At 36.2% G+C, this 19,529-nt stretch overlaps 1 protein-coding gene across 1 annotated transcript; it reads right to left on the minus strand.

Annotated features, from left to right (window-relative positions):
• Nucleotides 1-136: 136 nt before the first annotated feature.
• Nucleotides 137-19,245, minus strand: frmd5b (FERM domain containing 5b). The gene is given in 13 exon segments (XM_042727597.1): nt 137-1,200; nt 5,334-5,440; nt 5,525-5,593; nt 5,741-5,815; nt 6,304-6,558; nt 6,669-6,757; nt 6,890-6,977; nt 7,127-7,250; nt 7,403-7,500; nt 7,717-7,795; nt 8,046-8,088; nt 8,544-8,648; nt 18,840-19,245. Coding segments are annotated over 13 exon segments (1,815 nt in total). The 5' UTR covers nt 18,942-19,245; the 3' UTR covers nt 137-619.
• Nucleotides 19,246-19,529: the final 284 nt, after the last annotated feature.

The following is a 19,529-nucleotide window of genomic DNA, read 5'->3' on the forward strand; positions in this document are numbered from 1 at the left end:
TTTAAAATCTATAAGACTTTGGTTACTCCTCAAAACACAAATTAATGTATGTTTAATGTCTTTAAGACCTTTTTGGATCTTCTAAGTTTTGGTTTTGTTTTTTTAGAGTGGAGATTTATATTTGTTTTTGGTTTCAGATTAACTGAAGTATTATGTGGGAGTGTAAAAGATGATAGAATTTTCATTTTTGGGGGAACTATCTCTTTATTGGCTGTCCTGGCCCCTGTCTATTTTCTGACCAATAAAGGCATCTTTGTCTTTGATTGCAGTGTAAGGTCTTGCTCGTCACAGTCTGGGTGAACATTCTATGAGTGTAGATATTATATTTAAATGGTAGATAAATTACAATTGAGTGACGGCAGCATTTAAAGAGCTATACATACCTTTTTTTTTTACCCGACTATAAAGTAGTGCTGCTGAGAACAATTTCACAATAACTAGAGCTGAAACATACACAGTTTTCTCGTCTTGGCATGGTATTAGGAAGCCCAAGGCTTTGGCTATGTAGATAATAGTAATTTCATTTTGATTTCGTGGTACCATTATATTAATGCTCAGAATGTCTCACTCGTAGACTGTAGACTACTCTCTGAGGAGACATAGAGGGGTGATTACACGCTCATTTATTAGTGAGATGCCCACCCATCCAGCGCAACTTGCAGGCCAGCCAGCGCCTAAGGGGGCAAAAGTATTCATAGTGGAACTGCTGGAATTCGGGTGTCCTTCGGATGTCCCTAAGAAAGGCCAAGTCCAGCTCAGACTCTGTTAGCACAATAAGAAGTAGAAGGAGGGCAAAGAGCAGAGCCAGGGTCACTAAGAAAAGACGTGCCAAACTACAGATGAACAGATTCACCCCTTCCTCTGGGCCATGTTGGGTTGGCCTAGTCTTCTCCAGTTGAGAACGTTTTCCTTTGGGTTTAATGCCCTGTGGCCTTGCCTGGTTTTGAGTACACAGTTCTGTTCCTCCTTCCTCTTGAATGCTGCGGGGGCCATTTGTGTGGCGAACCTGAGCCGGGTCTGAGGGGTCGTCGGACACCGGTGTGGGAAGAACACTGTCAGAGGGACTGTAAGAGTCCTGGGAAAATTCAGCTGTTCCGTGTCCTCCCTCGGCTCCATTTCTGTGGGAGCGTAGGAATGAGTTCCCACTGGAGACCGATCGGACTGGTGTGGAATGGCCACTGTCACGCAAGGACTCCAGACCTGAAATACAGTGAGGATGTTCAGTGGTTGTGTTTCATGTTGATGAGCTTTCAGGTTTCTGTGCCATTCAAAATTTGAATTGAGCCAGCAAACAGGATGCAGAATTGCAATTATACATTTGATGTAAAAAAAACTGCAATAATTGTCATTTTTAGAATAAAGAATAAAGTCTTGACAAAATGTTAAAAGTATAAAGGGTTGATCATTTTAATGGTCTTACGAGCCGATTTCAAATAAATGCTTACTATTTTTCAGTAAATCCTGAAAATATATCACGGTTTCAAAAAAAATTTAAAACTGTATTTATGTATGTATGTATGTATTTATATATTGATTCATTTTTTTTATCTTTCTTTCTTTTTTCTTTCTTTCTTTTTTTGAGCAACAAATCAGCATTCAGTATTACAATAATTTCTAAATAATCAAGTGACACTGAAGACTGAGTATTTCCCTCTCAGGAATATACTACATTTTAAAATACACTAAAACAGAAAACAGGTATTTTGAATAGTCATAATTTTTCAGAATATTACTGGATTTTTGATAAAATAAATGCAGCCTTGGTTAGCAATATTGACCAGGATGGAGGAACAGAATGCAATAACCGGTTACATTTCTCTAAACTGTAATTCAGAATACTACACTTCCTTTAAATACCAATTCCTATGTGGTGTAACCAGTTCTTTTCAAATTCCAACCAATGAATTAAAAGGGAGCCAATTAATGCATTCAGAATTTTGCCCAACTCTAATGTATTATACTGATTTCATAAATGTACTGGTCTATTTAATGCTCAAAAGTATTAAAATAGATAATTAAATTAAAAGTTGTACATTGGTATGGCAAGATACATGTGTGGCAAATCTACTACTTCAGCACATTAGTATCCAAGCTTTCTCCATATAATTGATATGACCAACTTAGAGAAAGTTTCAGAAAGTTTGCTGAGCTAGACGCAAGAAAAGTAATTAATACTACCCTGAGTCAAATGTTCCAACCAAATATAGCTGAAAAATAACCAAATAGCAGCTTGCAAATTCCAACAAATTGGTTAAACATTGTTGCAACAAGTTCTCATGTATTTAAAAACAGCAAGCCTTGTGACGTCAATGATACATTGTATATTAACCTTTATTCACAAGCAATAAAGCATGAAAATGTTATTGGGAAAGGAGAAATAAAATTTTTGATATGTACTGATGAATTGCACTATGATATAAATATAATAAGTGTATATATAGATCTAATTAACCACAAGACAGCATAGGAAAATATAGCTCCACCCACAATCCAAAATAGCTACACACAGTCCCTGCTAACAATGGTCACACTCTAATCCGCTATATATGTGCACATTCAAATGCAGTCACACTAAAATAAGTTGAACGTCCAGCTGTTACAAACGACCAGGAACTTTACCTCCAGTGCTGGTGGACTGAACACCAAGTCTAGATGAAGCTCCAGAGGAAGTGGAGGAGCTGGGCAAGGACGGGAACAGAGGCAGAGCCCCCAGAGCTTTCCCTAATAGCCTAGGTCCCATCGTCAACACCCGTACCTTCACATCCCGGTAACAGTGGTTGATCATCCGCAGGTGAACGTTCACCTTTGTCTTAATCCGTATGAGACACTTCACCATGGTTTCAGAATTTAGCCACTAACGTGTGTGATGTTCTCAGACTTGCATAAGTGTATCACCACTAGACCCCTTGCCTCCCTCTATCCTCCTGAACAAAAACGACATAACACAATGTTGTGTGTGTGTTTGTAAAAGTGAGTGTGAGAAAGCGAGAACACCCTAAAGCCCTAAAGCTCCTTAAGTCCCCGTATGCCCAAAAGCCCAGCTGTCCTGCATGCTCCAACCCCCTCAAACCCATTATGGGCTGAAACAAAGGAGCACATACACAACACACACTTATTCTGACACAAACCACATGACATACATGGACAGGCTCTCTATTTATAGACTGTGTAATAATAGCACTGTTGATTCTTATAGTTGGATTCTTAAAGTTTGTCATTCGTCATTGTCTCTGCATTTTCTTGTGTATGACACAAATTGCCAGCCCACATGTAGGGCATGTGAAGCCTTGTATTTTCTGTCAGCATTTACTTTGTACTTTAATATAGTAAATGATTGTAAATATACCGGTACATGTTATTGCAAGCACATTTGTGCCTGTTGTACTTTAGAACTAGGCTTTCTGTACAGAGCATGTAGTAGAATAAAACTTCAAACTCAAAATATAAAACACACTTATACAGTACCCTCACACACAAACACAACCATGATGGCAGTTGGCAGTGTCAGTAAAGTGACTGGAACAGGTGAACGTCTGGTCACATTGTGCACAATGAGAGCAGCTCTCGTGTTACACAGAGCAATAGAGAGAGATGGAGTCGGTGTAGTGTATCCTATCCCTGTCAAGAGCACTCTTTTGTTAAGTGTAATCTTTGGGGTCAGAAAGATTTTTTTGAAGAAATTAATATTTTTATTCAGCAAGAACATATAAATGGATCAAAAAAGAAATAAAAAATTGCTTTCTACTAAAATATTAAACAGCACTGTTTTCACCATTTATAATAATACAAACATTTCTTGAGCCGAAAATCAGCATATTAGAATGATTTCTAAAAGATCATGGGCCACTAAATACTGCAGAATGGGTGCTGAAAATCCAGCTTTATCGCAGGAATAAACTGCATTTCAATTTCAATAATAAAAAAGAAAAGAGTTATTTTAAATTGTAATAACATTTCACAATATTACTATTTTTGCTGTTTTTTTTTATCAAATAAATAAAAGCATAAGACATTTCTTTCAAGAATATTAAGAAATCTAACCAACCCCAACTTTTAAACAGTAGTCTATATGTTTTTTACATAATTATTTGTGTAATGAATGATACATAAAGAAAAAACTTTCACCCTAAAGTGTAATTTAAAAAACCAAATATATATATATATATATATATATATATATATATATATATATATATATATATATATATATATATATATATATATATATTGGCAACAAGGGTTGGGCATTAAAAACCTACTGCAAGTTATATTCTAGTAAGGACACAATAATGAATCCAAGTGGAAAGATAAAACAACCCAAAAATCTCTGGAGTGTTTTTATTATATAGTGTCAGGAAAAAGAACGTTACACCACAAGATGGCAGCATTTAAGTGTCTATGGACTAACATCTTTTGCCTTGAGTTGCATTAAATTCCGAAGACACAGAATGCACTAGCATTGCTTTTCTGGTCACAAATCTGCTTGCTACCTCCATTCGAATTCAATTCAGTTTTTGTTCTTAGAAAGGAGCTAAAGTTGGTGTGTGTGTTTGTTTGTTTGTGTGCGCACAGGTTTGACTATACTTGTGAGGTCCAACAGTCCTCACTATTCAAAAATGTCTTCACTAACCCAGGTGAAAAAAGTGCACTTCCATAATATACTTAAAGTGCTCTATTTTCATGTACTAATTCTGTACTTAATATACTAAAAATGATTCTTTAGTACTTTATAAGATAAACTTATGATCATCTAAGTGTGCTCAACTGTGCTATTTTGGGAAACCATTAATATGAACTAAAATACACTTTTAACATACATCTCTGTATTTAAAAAATGTATTTAGTTACCCCTTGTAGTACACTTGAAAAATCTTTCATACACTAGTACTCTCAAGTGTACTACAAATGGTGACTAAATACATTTTTAAAAAAGAGAGTACGTTAAAAGCACATTTTAGTTCATATTCATGCTGTCCCAAAATATCACAGTTGAATACACTTAGATGACCTTAAGTTTATCTTAAGATCAGTAAGTACTAAAGAATCATTTTTAGTATATTAAGTACAAAATAAGTGTGCAAAAATAGAGCACTTTAAGTACATTATGGAAGTGTTGTTGTTTTTTCACCTGGGAATATAGTGAAACCAGTTGACCACCGACTACTGAGCCAGACCTTAATAGTTAAAAAAGTGTATAAATCAGCCAAATCAAGTATATTTTTAATACTGTTGTTTAGAGCAAGTTTCTGAGAGGGATATGTTTATGGTTAGGGGTCGAGTTAGTGAATAGAAAATATCATTGTCTGATATAAAAACAAGGCACATAGGCTTACCCTCCATGATGGAAATGTGTACTGCTCTTCTTCGTGTTCGGGGAACGCTACTCTGTCGTGGGCCATGAGTGATGGAAGGACAACTCCTACTAGGGACCATCCCAGCCCTGAACACACAAAAAGATGTGATATATCAATAGACATACTGTCAGGTATATTATACCATTCAAGGAAACATTGGGGGGACTCACCTGTGGATCTCTGGAGGCTCTCGTCTGATTTTGGCACTCTGTTCCATCACTTCCTTGGCCACTTTACCACTTATAAGATAAATTATGTAACCAAAATATGAGCGATGCTTACAGCTAATCCATTAATTAGCATATATTCAAAACACAGGCCTAATTAATCAGAGCTGACGAACCCATGGGGTTCACTTAATAACCATCAAAGCAGATAATACTCACTTATATCTAAAGCGGCTTCCTTTGAAGAAAAGGTTACTACTGGATACAGTGCGAACTTGACTTGATTTCTCAAACCTGTAAGAAATAAATAAAACAATATTATGTCAATTATTATTCTGTGATTCTAGAAAATTCAAATTTGACTCTGATTGGAAATATGCTTCAATAAAAATAATAGTTTTTGAGGGAGAACAATATGATTTCAGTTTAAATATTGTTTTGTGTGTGTTTTGAGCATTTGAATTAAATTAATTATTTTTTATATATACTGAACTTTATGTAATACCGTAGACCCTTGGAAGTTTGCTGAGGACAATTACAAAAGTCAGTAACACACACACACACAAACACAAAGTGAATTGGTCCAATTTGAGAAAGTAAGACTGATTACCACTTGGTTAATTGATAGTTGGCCAAACTAGTTCTTAAGACACAGTCTTAACAGTGGCTTTGTTTATGCAACTGCATGAGAACCACTGGTGATAACTAATAAGCATAGGTAAGAAGTTTATGTGAATGTTGAGATTAATTTTAACCTGATATGTCAAATCATGTGAACTTACTGGTAGAAAGCTTGGTTTTCAACCCCACACTTCCATAGATGCTTGCAGGCCTCAGGTGTTGGAGCAAAGTAAGTCAAGATGATCTTCTGATCCAGTAAAGGTCACAGGAGGTTAGCAGAGGTCAAGAGTTATTATTTACTTTTGACTCTTTGTTCTTCTGCATTATCTGGGGCTGCCTTGATTTCACTCACCTCTTGATGAGTTGCATATATATGAAATGTCTTTCCTTCAAACTTCAGTTTGGTTACTTCATTCCTGTACAATATGATAAAACACCATCATAGTTATTCATAAACACACAGTCATTTGATCTTGACTGCTAAGCAAATGAAAATGATATGAGAGATTCATTTCCCCTCTCTCACCATTTGAGGAAATGAATCCTCCTGTTCCCCTGTAGTACCACAAAGCCAAATGGGGTAAATGCGAGAAATGCAGCATTGCCAGACACATCCTGTGATAAAAACAAAAAAAATTACTTTCTTTATGAATGTAAAATTTAACAGACTACTTTCAATTAGGAAATTTCTGTTGTACTTTGAAACGATTTCCTGGATATGGGCAGCTGTTATGTTTCGCTCCTGACCTTGCATGGGTGTGGATCTACTCCATATGTTTCAAGAGTCTGAGCTTTCTTTAAGAAGTTCAGCTCAGCTGTCTCAGGACTCTGGCCTCTGTAGGAAATGAACAGACTAGTTCATTTTCTGCATTGGTCTAGCAGATCAATTTCATAAATTACATTTAATCTCTCCATTACAAACCTAACGTCCCTTTAAAAAGAGTGACATACTGCATGTGACAGGCTAATTGAATGTAAGCTTACATCAGCTCGGATTTGTGGATCTCAGCAATGCGGCGCTCCAGGCGCTCAGAATGCTTGGGAAAAAACTGAAACTTAGAGCTGTAACCTTCCGGATGCTTCCCCGGGTCATAATCTCCAATCTCAGCTAAAAAATATGAGAGAGAATGAAACTAAACCAGTGTCATCTTGAGAGTCTTGTCTTACAGTAACGTCAGTCATATATAACAAAGCACTTGAGATGCCATAACTCAACAAATACTGTAAAAAATGGCTGCTGTGACTGTGATTTGCTGTTACCCTGCAGAATAAATGCGGCCAACGTAGCAGCATCTGAACTTTTGCACAGGAGTCGGCCATGATACAAATCTCTTTTAATCTGTAGGAAGACCAGGTATCTGAAAACAATGCAGAGGGTGTATTAACCTGTTACTGCGCTCATCATAAATACGTTGTATAAGTTTTTATAAGAATTGTATAAGTTTCTGTAACTTGTACAGTATAATATTCCAATTCCATATTGTTCTTTCTGATTATGTATTGCTAAATATATACAGACTAAACTAAATATATACATTTTGACCAAAAATAGACTGCATATTAATGAGCTGTACCTAGTGATCTCTTCTTTAAGAGCTGCAGGGTCCGGAGGATAGAATTTAACACGCAAACACATAGTGTAGGGTGGCTGGGCTAGGACATAAAAAATTTACATACATATAATTAAGCAGTCAGTATAATCTTTTGGCATTTACGAGGGATATCATACTGATAAAAAAAATGTATAGCCTGAATGCACTGTAAGTCGCTTTGGATAAAAGCGTCTGCTAAATGCATAAATGTAAATGTAATATCAATGAGGGATATGAATGCAGTGATTGTTCTTTTCACAACATGTATAAAAAGGATGTAGCTGGGATTTTCCACACACAATATGACTTACATCTCATTTGTTTGGTAATTGCCTTGCTGAACTCCAGCCAATGCTGAAACAACAAAATCAAAAATAAATGATGTCTATAATGCAGATAGAAATTCCAGTTTAACACATTGTTATGACCAGTATTGTCAACTCATGACTGTTCACCATATTACATTTCTATTGCATCACACCTTGCAGCTCTTTATCTGAATAAGCATGTGATCATTGGGTGTGCTGTTTCACGCTCATGCACAAACATTAACATTAATACATTCATCAGACATGGTTAATTGCAGGTCAGAGCTACAGTATGTATTAGCATGAACCTTATCAGGGTAGATAGTACCATGATTAAATTGATGTGACGGAGAGCAGGCTGTGATGAATATACAGTCTGATCATTTGAATGTATTTGCTGATAGTCTGCTTTTTCACAATCATAGTTTTGTTGATATTTTCAGTGCTACATTGGCTGAATAATTACTAACAACTCATATTTATTATACTATAGGAACTCACCCGTTGCTTGTCTGGGTCCACAAATCTGATGCCAAAGTAGTCTTTCTCAAGCAGGTTTAGATGCTGACAGACCTGCTCAAACAGCCATTGACCTTTTGCATCCCTCTGGAACAGAGAGACACAGAAATCAACGTGACAAAGCTGGAACACCGTCCTTGGGATCATATTGGATCATTTCTATTCACAATGCCCCAGGCCTACAGTATATTTAACATCACTCTACTTTCTTTGCTGAGGTTTAGCTCTACAGTGTACTATTTCTAAACTGTGTAATGTTTGGAAACAGGAAAACAGCTCTTGAATAAAAATCCATTACTCCCCTTTCTTTTACATGGGATGGCTTTAATGTTACCCAAATTCATTCTGTTGATGTCTTATCTCTTATATTTTATATTGTAGGTGTAAGCATGTTAGACAGCAGATATACAGCACTGAATCTGACAACACAGCATAAAAACGAGTTACAGAAAATCCGTATTTACCCCCATTTCACACATAATGGATTTTATGTTAAAAAAAATTCTTTCTGGTGATGTCTAACTTCCTGTGTTTTATATCCTAGTAAGAATTTTTCTCTGATGTGAATATCTTCACATATACCGCAGGGTCACCAATTCCAAGAAAAAAAAGAAAGAAAGAAAAACTGCATTAGAGGTTCTCAAAATGTTACCCCTCTCTATTTTACACACAATGGCTTTAATATCACCAAAATTCACTCTAGTGGTGTCTTACCTCCTGCATTTTATATTTTAGAAAGCATTTTTGCCTTATGTAAACAGCTCCAAATATAGCAGGGTCACTGAATCCAATAACACAGCATACGTTATCAAAATATTTTACTCCCCTCGATTTCATACACAATTGCTTTAATGTTACCTAGATTCTCTCTGGTGATGTCTAACCTTGTGGATTTTATATCCTAGAAAGCATTGTGAACAGCTTCAGATATACAGCAGGGTCACCAAATCTGACAACACAGTATTAGAGGTTACCAAAATCAATAACCACAAAATGGTTTTAATGTTACCCAGATTCTTTCTGGTGATGTTTAACCTCCTGTATATTACATCCTAGAAAGCATTTACCAGATATATATAGCTTACAGTACAGTACAGATAATTAAGTTACTGAAGTCTGTGAGCCCCCTTTATTTCCTACACAATGGCTGTAATGTTTTCTAAATTCACTCTACTGATGTCTGTGCTCCTATATTTTATGGCCTAGACAGCATTTTTGCCTGATAAGAACAGCAGGGTCACCAAATCTGACAAGACAGCTTTAGAACTTATCAAAATCTGTTACCCCCCTCTATTTTACACTTAATGACTTTAATTTTAGCAGTACTCTTAATGTTACCAATATTCTGTTTTATAAAGCTTTTTGCCTGATGTGACCAGACCTTAACCAAGAAATTATTGATAAAAACAGCCAAGTACATTTTTTTTTTTTTTTTTTTGCTGTACAGACTAAGTTAATGAAAAGTTATTTAATAATACTCCGACTCACTTAAAGGGCACCTATTATGCAAACTCCACTTTTACATGGTGTTTGGGCATAAATGTGTGTTGGCAGTGTGTAAACATAACCACCCAACAATGATAAAAATCCACTCACTCCTTATTTTTTAATTCCCTTTAAAACAAATCAATCTCACTAGGCCTGCTGTTTTGATTCTCTAAGCAATATGACATCTCATTGCTTAAGCCCCGCCCACATCTTTTGACTGACAGCCCTGTATTGCCATAGTTTTTACCCTCAGCAAGCTGTCTTTGGTTGTATGCTGTACTCCATTTTCTCCGATGTCTCCGTCTACCGGCTCGACAGTTTATTGCAGTAGATATGTAAAGCAGAGATGTATGCTACACTCTCTGCTGAAGTCAGGGCGGGAATATGCAGCTCATTTGCATTTAAAGTTATACACACCAAAACAGATCTTTTTTTAGACACGACCCAAAAATTACATATATCTAAATGTTATAATAAATTATTTGTAGGGTATATTAAGCTAAAAACTTAACAGAAACATTTTGGGGACACCCAAGACCAATATTACATCTTGTAGAAAGGGGCATAATAGGTGCCCTTCAAGTTTATATTGTAAGCTCCTGCACTCAGATTTTAGTAGCTACATAGCTTGTTTTCTGTAATGACGAGAAGAAAGACTTTTAGAACAGCAGCAAAAAGCACATAAAAAGTGACTATACTAAAACATATCCTTTAATTGAAACTGGTGCTCTGCTGTGCCAAGAATCATTTCGAAAATTTTCACTGCATACTTTTGCCGCACAGACCTTTTATGTCCTATATCTGTGTCGTATTCATATATGATAATCAGCACAGCTCTCAGTGGACAGGGCAGTTTGAAATAATTACTAAAGTAACATGGATGAATGAAAAAGTAAAAAGTGGGACGTGTTTAATATTAAAAAGAAATATTAAAGTGCAATACGACAGGATTGCTTTATGTACTCGCGGTCCTAGTGGAACATGGGTAAACCATAAAAGCTTTTGTCTTCTGTTGTGCACCTAACGATTATATACAAACAGACACTCTCAGAGATGTCACAATTATTAAACACGTTCTAAATATTCACGCATCCAGTCTTATATATCAGTTGCATTCTTTCTCAAGCTCAGTGTGTCTTTAACTTCAGTACATAATGGTAAGTTCAGTACCAATGGTCAAGTGAAGTTTCTTCATGAAGCTTCATTTGGTGTGTCTGTGCTTAGGACTTTGTGGGTTGTGTATGGTAAACACAATTCCCATGAAAGACTTGACGTGTCTGCTGCTTCAGTTGTGCCGCAAAGCACCTGGTTTAGTCATGCGCTGGTGCACGAGACAGGGTGTAAGACTGGGGCTGAGGACCCCCATATAACACGTGATGCCGGGCCCCTCCAAAACATACAGAATTTGGGGGGGGTGGCGTTTAGTTTTCATGGGGGCCACACTTTTTATATCTGAGAAACAGACATTCACCAAAACAATAACAACCCATATTATAACTGAAATAGACCAAGTTCTATATTAAAACAGATCACCAATATGTTAAACCTAGAACAATTTAGTTAAATTAAACAAAAACCCATTTGCACTATGCCTACACACTTTGTAAAAGAGGCCCGGTATTCTGTTGATTTGTGCTACCTGTCAGATTTTGCTGTCTCCCATTAAAAGAGTATGTAGTACAATTCGACAACGAATAATTCTACCTATCAGATTATGGTTTATTAATGTCTACACCTACCCCAACCCTAAACTTACCCCTACAGTAATGCAAATAGAATAATTATGTGTTGTTCAGCATGAGAAAAATTACGCAATATTGATGTCCGAATCCATTCATTATAACAAACAAAGCATAGACACGATGTAAATGAAAATCATTGTGTGTCAGAAATATAACAGCAAGCATGCCTTAGTCACATACTTCAATTTAACTTCAATTTAACACCAATGTTGGCCAGTCACTGGGATTAGTGGCAGTCCATGAGGTATTCATCAGTGAGGATGATATGTAAATCAATACTGATTAAATCAAAAGACTGCAAGTTTGATTTTTATAATTTTTGCTTTTGGTTAGGCTATGTGACCATAAACAGATGATAACGACCTGACATCTACTCACCTATCTGAAGACGAACTCCATCCTCCACTCCTTCATTACTGCAAATTTATATATGACCCTGTATATATTCATATATTCAAGACCCATTTATAAAAAAGAATGTTAGAAATGTGTAAAATGTACCTTATAGACACTGTATCTTTTTTAGTGTGCTGTAAGATGCAAACCTGAAGAGAAAAATAAAATATAATAAAGAAACTGTCATTAATCAAATGATTACAGACTAAGATCTTTGCTCAATATGTCACTTCCTGTGTGTTGCTGTCGTATGCCTCTAGTTTGAGCTCCGTCACGTTATTTCTCTATCGTCTCTTTTTATTGTTGAAATCTATTTTATACACCATCATTTTTGTTTCTATAACGTGTGAATATATCCTCTATCGTATTCTACAACAAAAACAATCAGAGCGCCTTGTTATCACTAGACCCCTTAGTACCAGTTGGGCATATTTATATTTATACTTAAATATACTTTTAATATTTTGTATATAATTTTTATATTCAGGTTAATTTGACTCCTTTGATGGATCACCACTTGTGATCGCAATCTTGCTGTTAGTGGAATTGCTAAATGAAGTATTTCGTTACAGTGGTGAACAGTCTGCTACATCAAGCCCAGGTGGCAGCAATAATTTCAGTGGCAGTCAGAGTACAATTAAAGAGAGAGGGTGTGAGCATGTGGTCTGACTTCTGTTTAAGTTCCAACATTATGTCTCTTGCTCCAGAGAGAGCTTAATATTTCAGAATCTCTCTGGAGACATCAGAGCTCAATCAAATATTAACATTCACACAGCACTTTGAAGGCATCTTAGAAAGCTTTAGAGCTGTGATAGAGGAAACTCAGATTTTAAAATAATTATTACCTGCAAAAAGCAGTTCAGGAAAGTGAAGGATCAGGGTCACAACAGCAGCTTTCAGGATTCTAAACAGACAGATGTGAACTAGCAGACTGGCTTATCAGACATCATAAGCACTAATGTGGAGTATTTGCCCAGTGGTGTGAAAAACAGCTGAAGATTTTATACACAGCAAAAGGAAAATCAGACAAGTATTTTGTTTATTTTTTGTAAGTGTGCTCATGATTGGATGGGAGGCAGAGTTCATGCCAGAAACTACAAGCAATGTCTGACACTAGTCATCTCATTTTGTTCTCAGATCTCTATTCACTCTTTTAAATATTCAAATCAGCTCCATATCTGCATCACCAACAATATTAATAAATTATGCCTTTCAAGCAATGAGAAGGGAAACCTAGAGAGATGTAAATGTGTGATTTGTGTATCTGTTAATGTGTGTGTGCGCGTGAAAGAGAGAGAACAAGAGAGGGATATAAATGGTTTATATGGATCTCTTGGTAAAAAGCAGTGTCTGGCTATTGCTTGCCTCTGCATGACAACTAAATAGTGTAAGAAGATGACTATGTTCTTAATGAAATCTTTCCGTCACTCTTGCTCCACATCATGATTTAGACAGCTGCACTGGAGCATGTATCAAAATCCTGCAATTATGCCATATGGCCAAGATTTACTCACAAACAGTATCAAACGAGATCAGTTTTAATTCTCCCAAATACTAGTAACCTTAAACTGCAATCTGTTTAGTCCTAAAATGTAAGTGCTGCTACAGGTCTTATTCCTTGCTGTGTATTTTTATGCTAATATGATATAATCCAGCATTTTTGGAATTTAAAGTGTTAGTTCACCCCAAAATGAAAATGCTGTTATCATTTACTCACACACAAGTTGTTCCAAACCTGTATGAGAATCATATTTGGGGTTCAGCAGAAAAAAGCAATTCACATAGATTTAAAGTAAATTGAGGGTCAGTAAATAATGACAGAATTTTCAATTTTGGGTGAACTATTCCTTTAATAACCTGTTGTCACTATATGCATTTATTTTTATAAAAGAAAGCAACGTCAGCATCTCTTTTTGTTCACAGCAGAAAGAAAGCCAAATGGGGAATGATACAAGGGTAAGTAAATAATGGTAAATTGAAAAATGTATTTTAAAAAATGTACAGAAAGAAAGCCAAATGGGGAATGATACAAGGGTAAGTAAGGGTAAGGGTAATGTATTTTAAAAAATGTACGCCTATACTCATATCAGTAGTTTGAATAAAAGATTTAATTTTACAGGAAGCAGAACACCTCAGGTGGGTCAAATGTTTTTACAGTGTACTGGTAACAGTCCAGTGGAACTGTCATGTTGCCCAGTGCAACATGAACAAGAATTTGCCTCTTTAAATACAAACAAATATTAAATTATTCATACAAACAAAGATTCAATTGCTTTGAAATAAAATCCCATGAAAATTATTGGGTTAGGCTGTAAGCAACTTCCGTATAAAGCATGTTTTCACAGAATGAATTATCCTGTTGTATTTAATCAAAGTGTAAATTCACCCTTACCTGGTTTATCAAATCATCTTATCTATTAGTTGCATATAGCCTGAAGAATTTCTTACAGTATTTGAGAAGGAGCAAAATAGTGCCAACAATTGGATATGCAGCTGAGGACATGAGCAAACCAGTGAAGTCTATATATATATATATATATATATATATATATATATATATATATATATATATATATATATATATTATATATATATATATATATATATATATATAAAACGAGTGAGATATAAAGTCATCCTTTCACATTTCAACATACTGGGAAGCACACTAAATTGTGGGGGACAAGAGGCCCAGTTGATCTAATTCTTGGTTTGTTGTTTGTCTTGTAACATTACCTCAAGACAGGAACAAAGTCAGAAAGACATGCATTGTCACTGCTGCAGGGAGTGTGAGAAGAGGACTTGGAAAATTAAAGTAGGCACGCAAACAATACCTTTACATTATCTGATATTCAGAGATTTAAATTTGCATGACTTCATGCTGGCGTCTTTATATTGTAACCATGCAAGACAATAAGTAGCTGAGTTTAATCACCATTTATGTATTTGGATGATTTTAGGTAAACATTTTATTAGTTCATGTATGTCCTGGGGACTGAACCCATGACCTTGGTGTTGCTCCACCTCTAAAGTTTGAGCAATGGGAATTTGCATTGAATACATTTAGCTAAACCAAAAAACAAAAAAAAACAAAAAAATTAATCATTTGATATATTCTGCACATTATGATATCTAGCCACTATGACACTAATTGTATGCATTTTATCATGAACAGAAACTTTTTTCTCTCATTATCTCTATTGTTTTGGTCATGTGTTGATAAAGAATGACTGACTAAGGAGTTTGATTCAGAAAGGCAGAGGAACGAGCCATACCCCACGGTCATTTTACAAATTACACAGTAGGTTGAGTTTGTAATAGCCTTCCCTTTCAATTATTACTCCTTATTACAATAACTACTGGCGTACTGTTCCTGTGGCTCAGTGGTAGAGCATTGCGTTAGCAGTGAAAAAGGTTGTGGGCTCGATTCCCAGGGAACACGTTAGATAAAAAAAAAATGTATAGCCTGAATGCATTGTAAGTCACTTAAAGCATCTGTTAAATACTGAAATTTAATGTAACTGAGTACTGTGGAAAAAATAACTACTGGAGGACTGGGGGGTGGGCATTCTAATCTTTGTTTATATAAATAAATTGATTTATTTCTTTATTTAAATATCAAATTTCTAAGAGGAGTTATGTGCACTTCATTGATAACTGTCTGCTTTTGTGCTGTGAATGAGAACAAGGGTCTGCTGATATCTGGCTTGTCCTTGATAGGCGAGAGTTGAAGAATCTTTTCAATTCAAAAGTGAGAGATAAAGAATGATACAAGGCCTACAAAAAATACCCTTCTTCCAATCACTCATAAATGCACAGATTGTATAAAGCACAATCTTTGTGTGGCACAAGCCTCATTACATCACAGCTTTTCTCTTTTTCCCCCCATGAAATACAACAGCATCTGGGAGAAAAAGAAAATACAGATATAATACTATTGTTTTCATTCTACAAGGACTTGGTTAAAGTTATAGATAATATGTGTTGATAGAAAAAAAGCAGCCACCCCCTTGAGAACAACTGCACATAATCATGCATGAAGCCGTGAGATATGAAGGAAAGGAAGCAATTAGACTCTGCAAACCAAGTAAGATGTGCCTTCCTCGAGGACATGCCCTCAACAACTGCTACTTTCTTATGAAGATAATTATTATTCTGAAATGCTAATTAGAACAGTGCAGCCCAGACAGGATAAGTCAACAATGTTACAGTGGACAAATTGACGAGGGTTATGTAACATTTTATTATCTGAATAGTTGGCATCTTGCGTTTGACAGGCGTGTAATATGTGCGGCCCAACAATAAGCAGTGAAATCTACCTGAGAGGCAATCGCTGACCTACACAAAGGTGAGCTCTGTAATGACGGTATATGTGTGAGTGTCTCAGATATCTGGTCTCTAGATGTGTGACTGCCAGGAGCCAAACACCGTCAGCAGTCTCTCAAAACAGAGAGGCCATATTTCACTAATAAGCATTTCATCACTAACCAAACTCCACTGTCCTGATCAATCAATTACAGAGGACGATCCCAAGTGGGACACGGGAAGGAAAGGAAAGGACAGTAGAAGATTATATGCAATATAGAACCACCATGTTTAAATGAATCCTGTGTTAGAGATGGGTGTGTGCGTGCGCACACGTGTACTCATATCCTGTCTGACGAGAGCAGGAGCAGCTGGGAACCGATGATGGAATCGGCCTGTTGCCATGGAGACCACAGCATCACAGAATTCCAAGGACAATGGAATGTCACAATCTAAGGTTGATATTCCCAGACACAAGACAGACATGACCTCACACAACTAGTGGCATCAGTGCAGACTATCACCAATGCACTCTTCCAAGAGTTAATGCTTCATGTTGTGAAACCCCATGTGTAAATTACTTATACAGTACACTTACGATTAATTTCAAACCAGTGAACTTCTTGTCTTAGAAGAAGATTTTATATATTGTTCCAGCTGTCAAGAATTCTGCCTTAAGCTTTGAATATCCTCACAAAATCCAGTAACTTGCTGATGTAGCCATGATAAACTGTCATACCAAAATTTTCACATGATCCTATAGATATTTCCATATATATATATATATATATATATATATATATATATATATATATATATATATATATATATATATATGTATTGCACAGTTAAGTCTATTTAAAAAAATACAGCCCAATCTGCTGTGTTAATATGGAGGAGTTTTCTGAATTGGTTTTTCACAGATGTTTAACTTGTTTGAATTTTGCATAAACACATTATGTTGTGGTTTTGGATTAAAGAAAATGTCCATAAATTATGGGATAGAGTCCTGGCAGAAAATTACCAATACCTTTTCTGTTTTTTTTTACACAATTTTATACAGATTTACATGTTGTAGAGATGTAAGGAAAAGAAAGGCTGATCCTGTTAATTGTACACTCTAAAAAATGCTGGGTTAAATACAACCCAGCACCGGGTAAAATATGGAAAACCCAGCAACTGGGTTATTTTGACCCAGCGGTTGGGTTACTGCCTTGAAGGTTGGGTTAAACATTTAACCCAACTGTTGGTTGAAAACAACCCAATCGCTGGATTTGTCCATATTTTACCCAGTAAGTGATAAGCAACTTATTTTTGTCAATATTTAGCCCAAAATGCATGTCAGTTGTGTCTCGTAAAAATGAACTTCAAAATATCCACATTAACTGAAGATTTGATAGATTTGAACTTTTTTAGCCGTAGGAGGTATGCTTCAACACCACAGTATATTACGCATGGCTTCTGCAATTTTTCAGCAACTATTGTTGATCCTGAACATCTGTGAATATTTGGCCCAAGAGGGAACTCATTAATAAAAACATGCCTAACATTGATATAGCACCTAGACATTTTCATTGCTCTTCCTGTTCAAGACAAAAAAAAAACAAAAAAAAACAGAACCACTGTTCTTCTTGGCAACTCAGCCAATGGTTTTGCTGTATGCCCCAAACATTCATTTTAATTGTTCATATAGCCTAATGAAACAGTAATGTATATTCATGCAACTCAATGCAAGTCATTTATGACATTCTAATCAACAGTTTTACAAATCAATTCATCTTTCATCAATGCTTAGGCTTCTTTAGGCAAACAGTAGAAAGCATCTCTGAATGCATAAAGAAAGAGTCTGGGAATGTGTCTCGAAACATAGCTTTTAAATTGCATAATAATGTGACTTGTAGTAGTATCTGTGGTCAAATAAGAAGCACAACAGCTACTGTATCACCATTAAAGTACTGCACGTAGGCTACTACAATCTTTCAGCAGTTGTTATCGTGGATAGTGGATAGGCAATTTAATGTATGAAACCTTTCCACTAGTGTCTCTTCCCGCTGAATGTGACTCAGGTCTCTCGGGCTGGCGGCAGGCACTACGTGACAGGTGACCCGCTACTCTCTAAAGACAACAGACGGGTCACCGACACTAGCGCTAATTCACTCATCGCGTGAGCCAAAGGAAATTTCGTAACACATTAATTAGCCATTACGCATTGCAGCCCTTGTGCAGTGTCCATATGCTGGCTGATATTCCCGCTTGAATGCGCAGCATCAGCAGCGCGAGCAATGAGACACGTGTGTCGGTGACGGGGATCACCCGCTCGTGATGATGAAAACATGTTAATACTGACCTGAACCGTACAAGTGTATTCCGAGTCGTCCAGCAGTCGCACCGTACAGTTGAATTCCCTGTCAAGACTCCGGTCGCTGCCACTCATCAGTCGGCTCAACATATTGGCCAGTCAGTACAGACGCATGAGCGTTTAGGACGAGCGCAACATGTCACTCACTGCAGACATGCCAGGCAGACCCTTCTCGGTGATCAGAAGCCCCTTTGAGTCATCGCTCCCCATCATTATCCTTCGGACTGGACGGTGTGGTCTCCTCTGCCGTTGGTGGTTTTATGCCAACGTTGGAGGTAGTCCAATGCACTGAATAGACTCAGGCACAACAGCCCATCCATATTCATGCATTATTTCTGGGGAGGGCTGAGGCGGAATGTATTCATAAACTGGAAGCCAGTGAGAGTCAATGTTCATAACTGTTTAGATGAAGATAGATTTGTCTTCTGGAGAATCATTAACACTTATTAAAAAAAGATCAGAGAAAGAACACTATATGACAACACACAACGTTAATGAGAAAATAAAATAGAGTGTTTCTCTTTCCAACAAAGTATATTTTACATTATTATTGTTATCAAGTTATTTAGGTCCTGTTTGTGCAAAAAAAAAAAAAAAATTTTTGTGATATATATATATATATATATAGATATATATATATATATAATATATATATATATATATTATATATATATAATT

This window comes from Cyprinus carpio, chromosome B7 (genome assembly GCF_018340385.1).
Source record: "Cyprinus carpio isolate SPL01 chromosome B7, ASM1834038v1, whole genome shotgun sequence".
NCBI classification, from domain to species: Eukaryota; Metazoa; Chordata; class Actinopteri; order Cypriniformes; family Cyprinidae; genus Cyprinus; species Cyprinus carpio.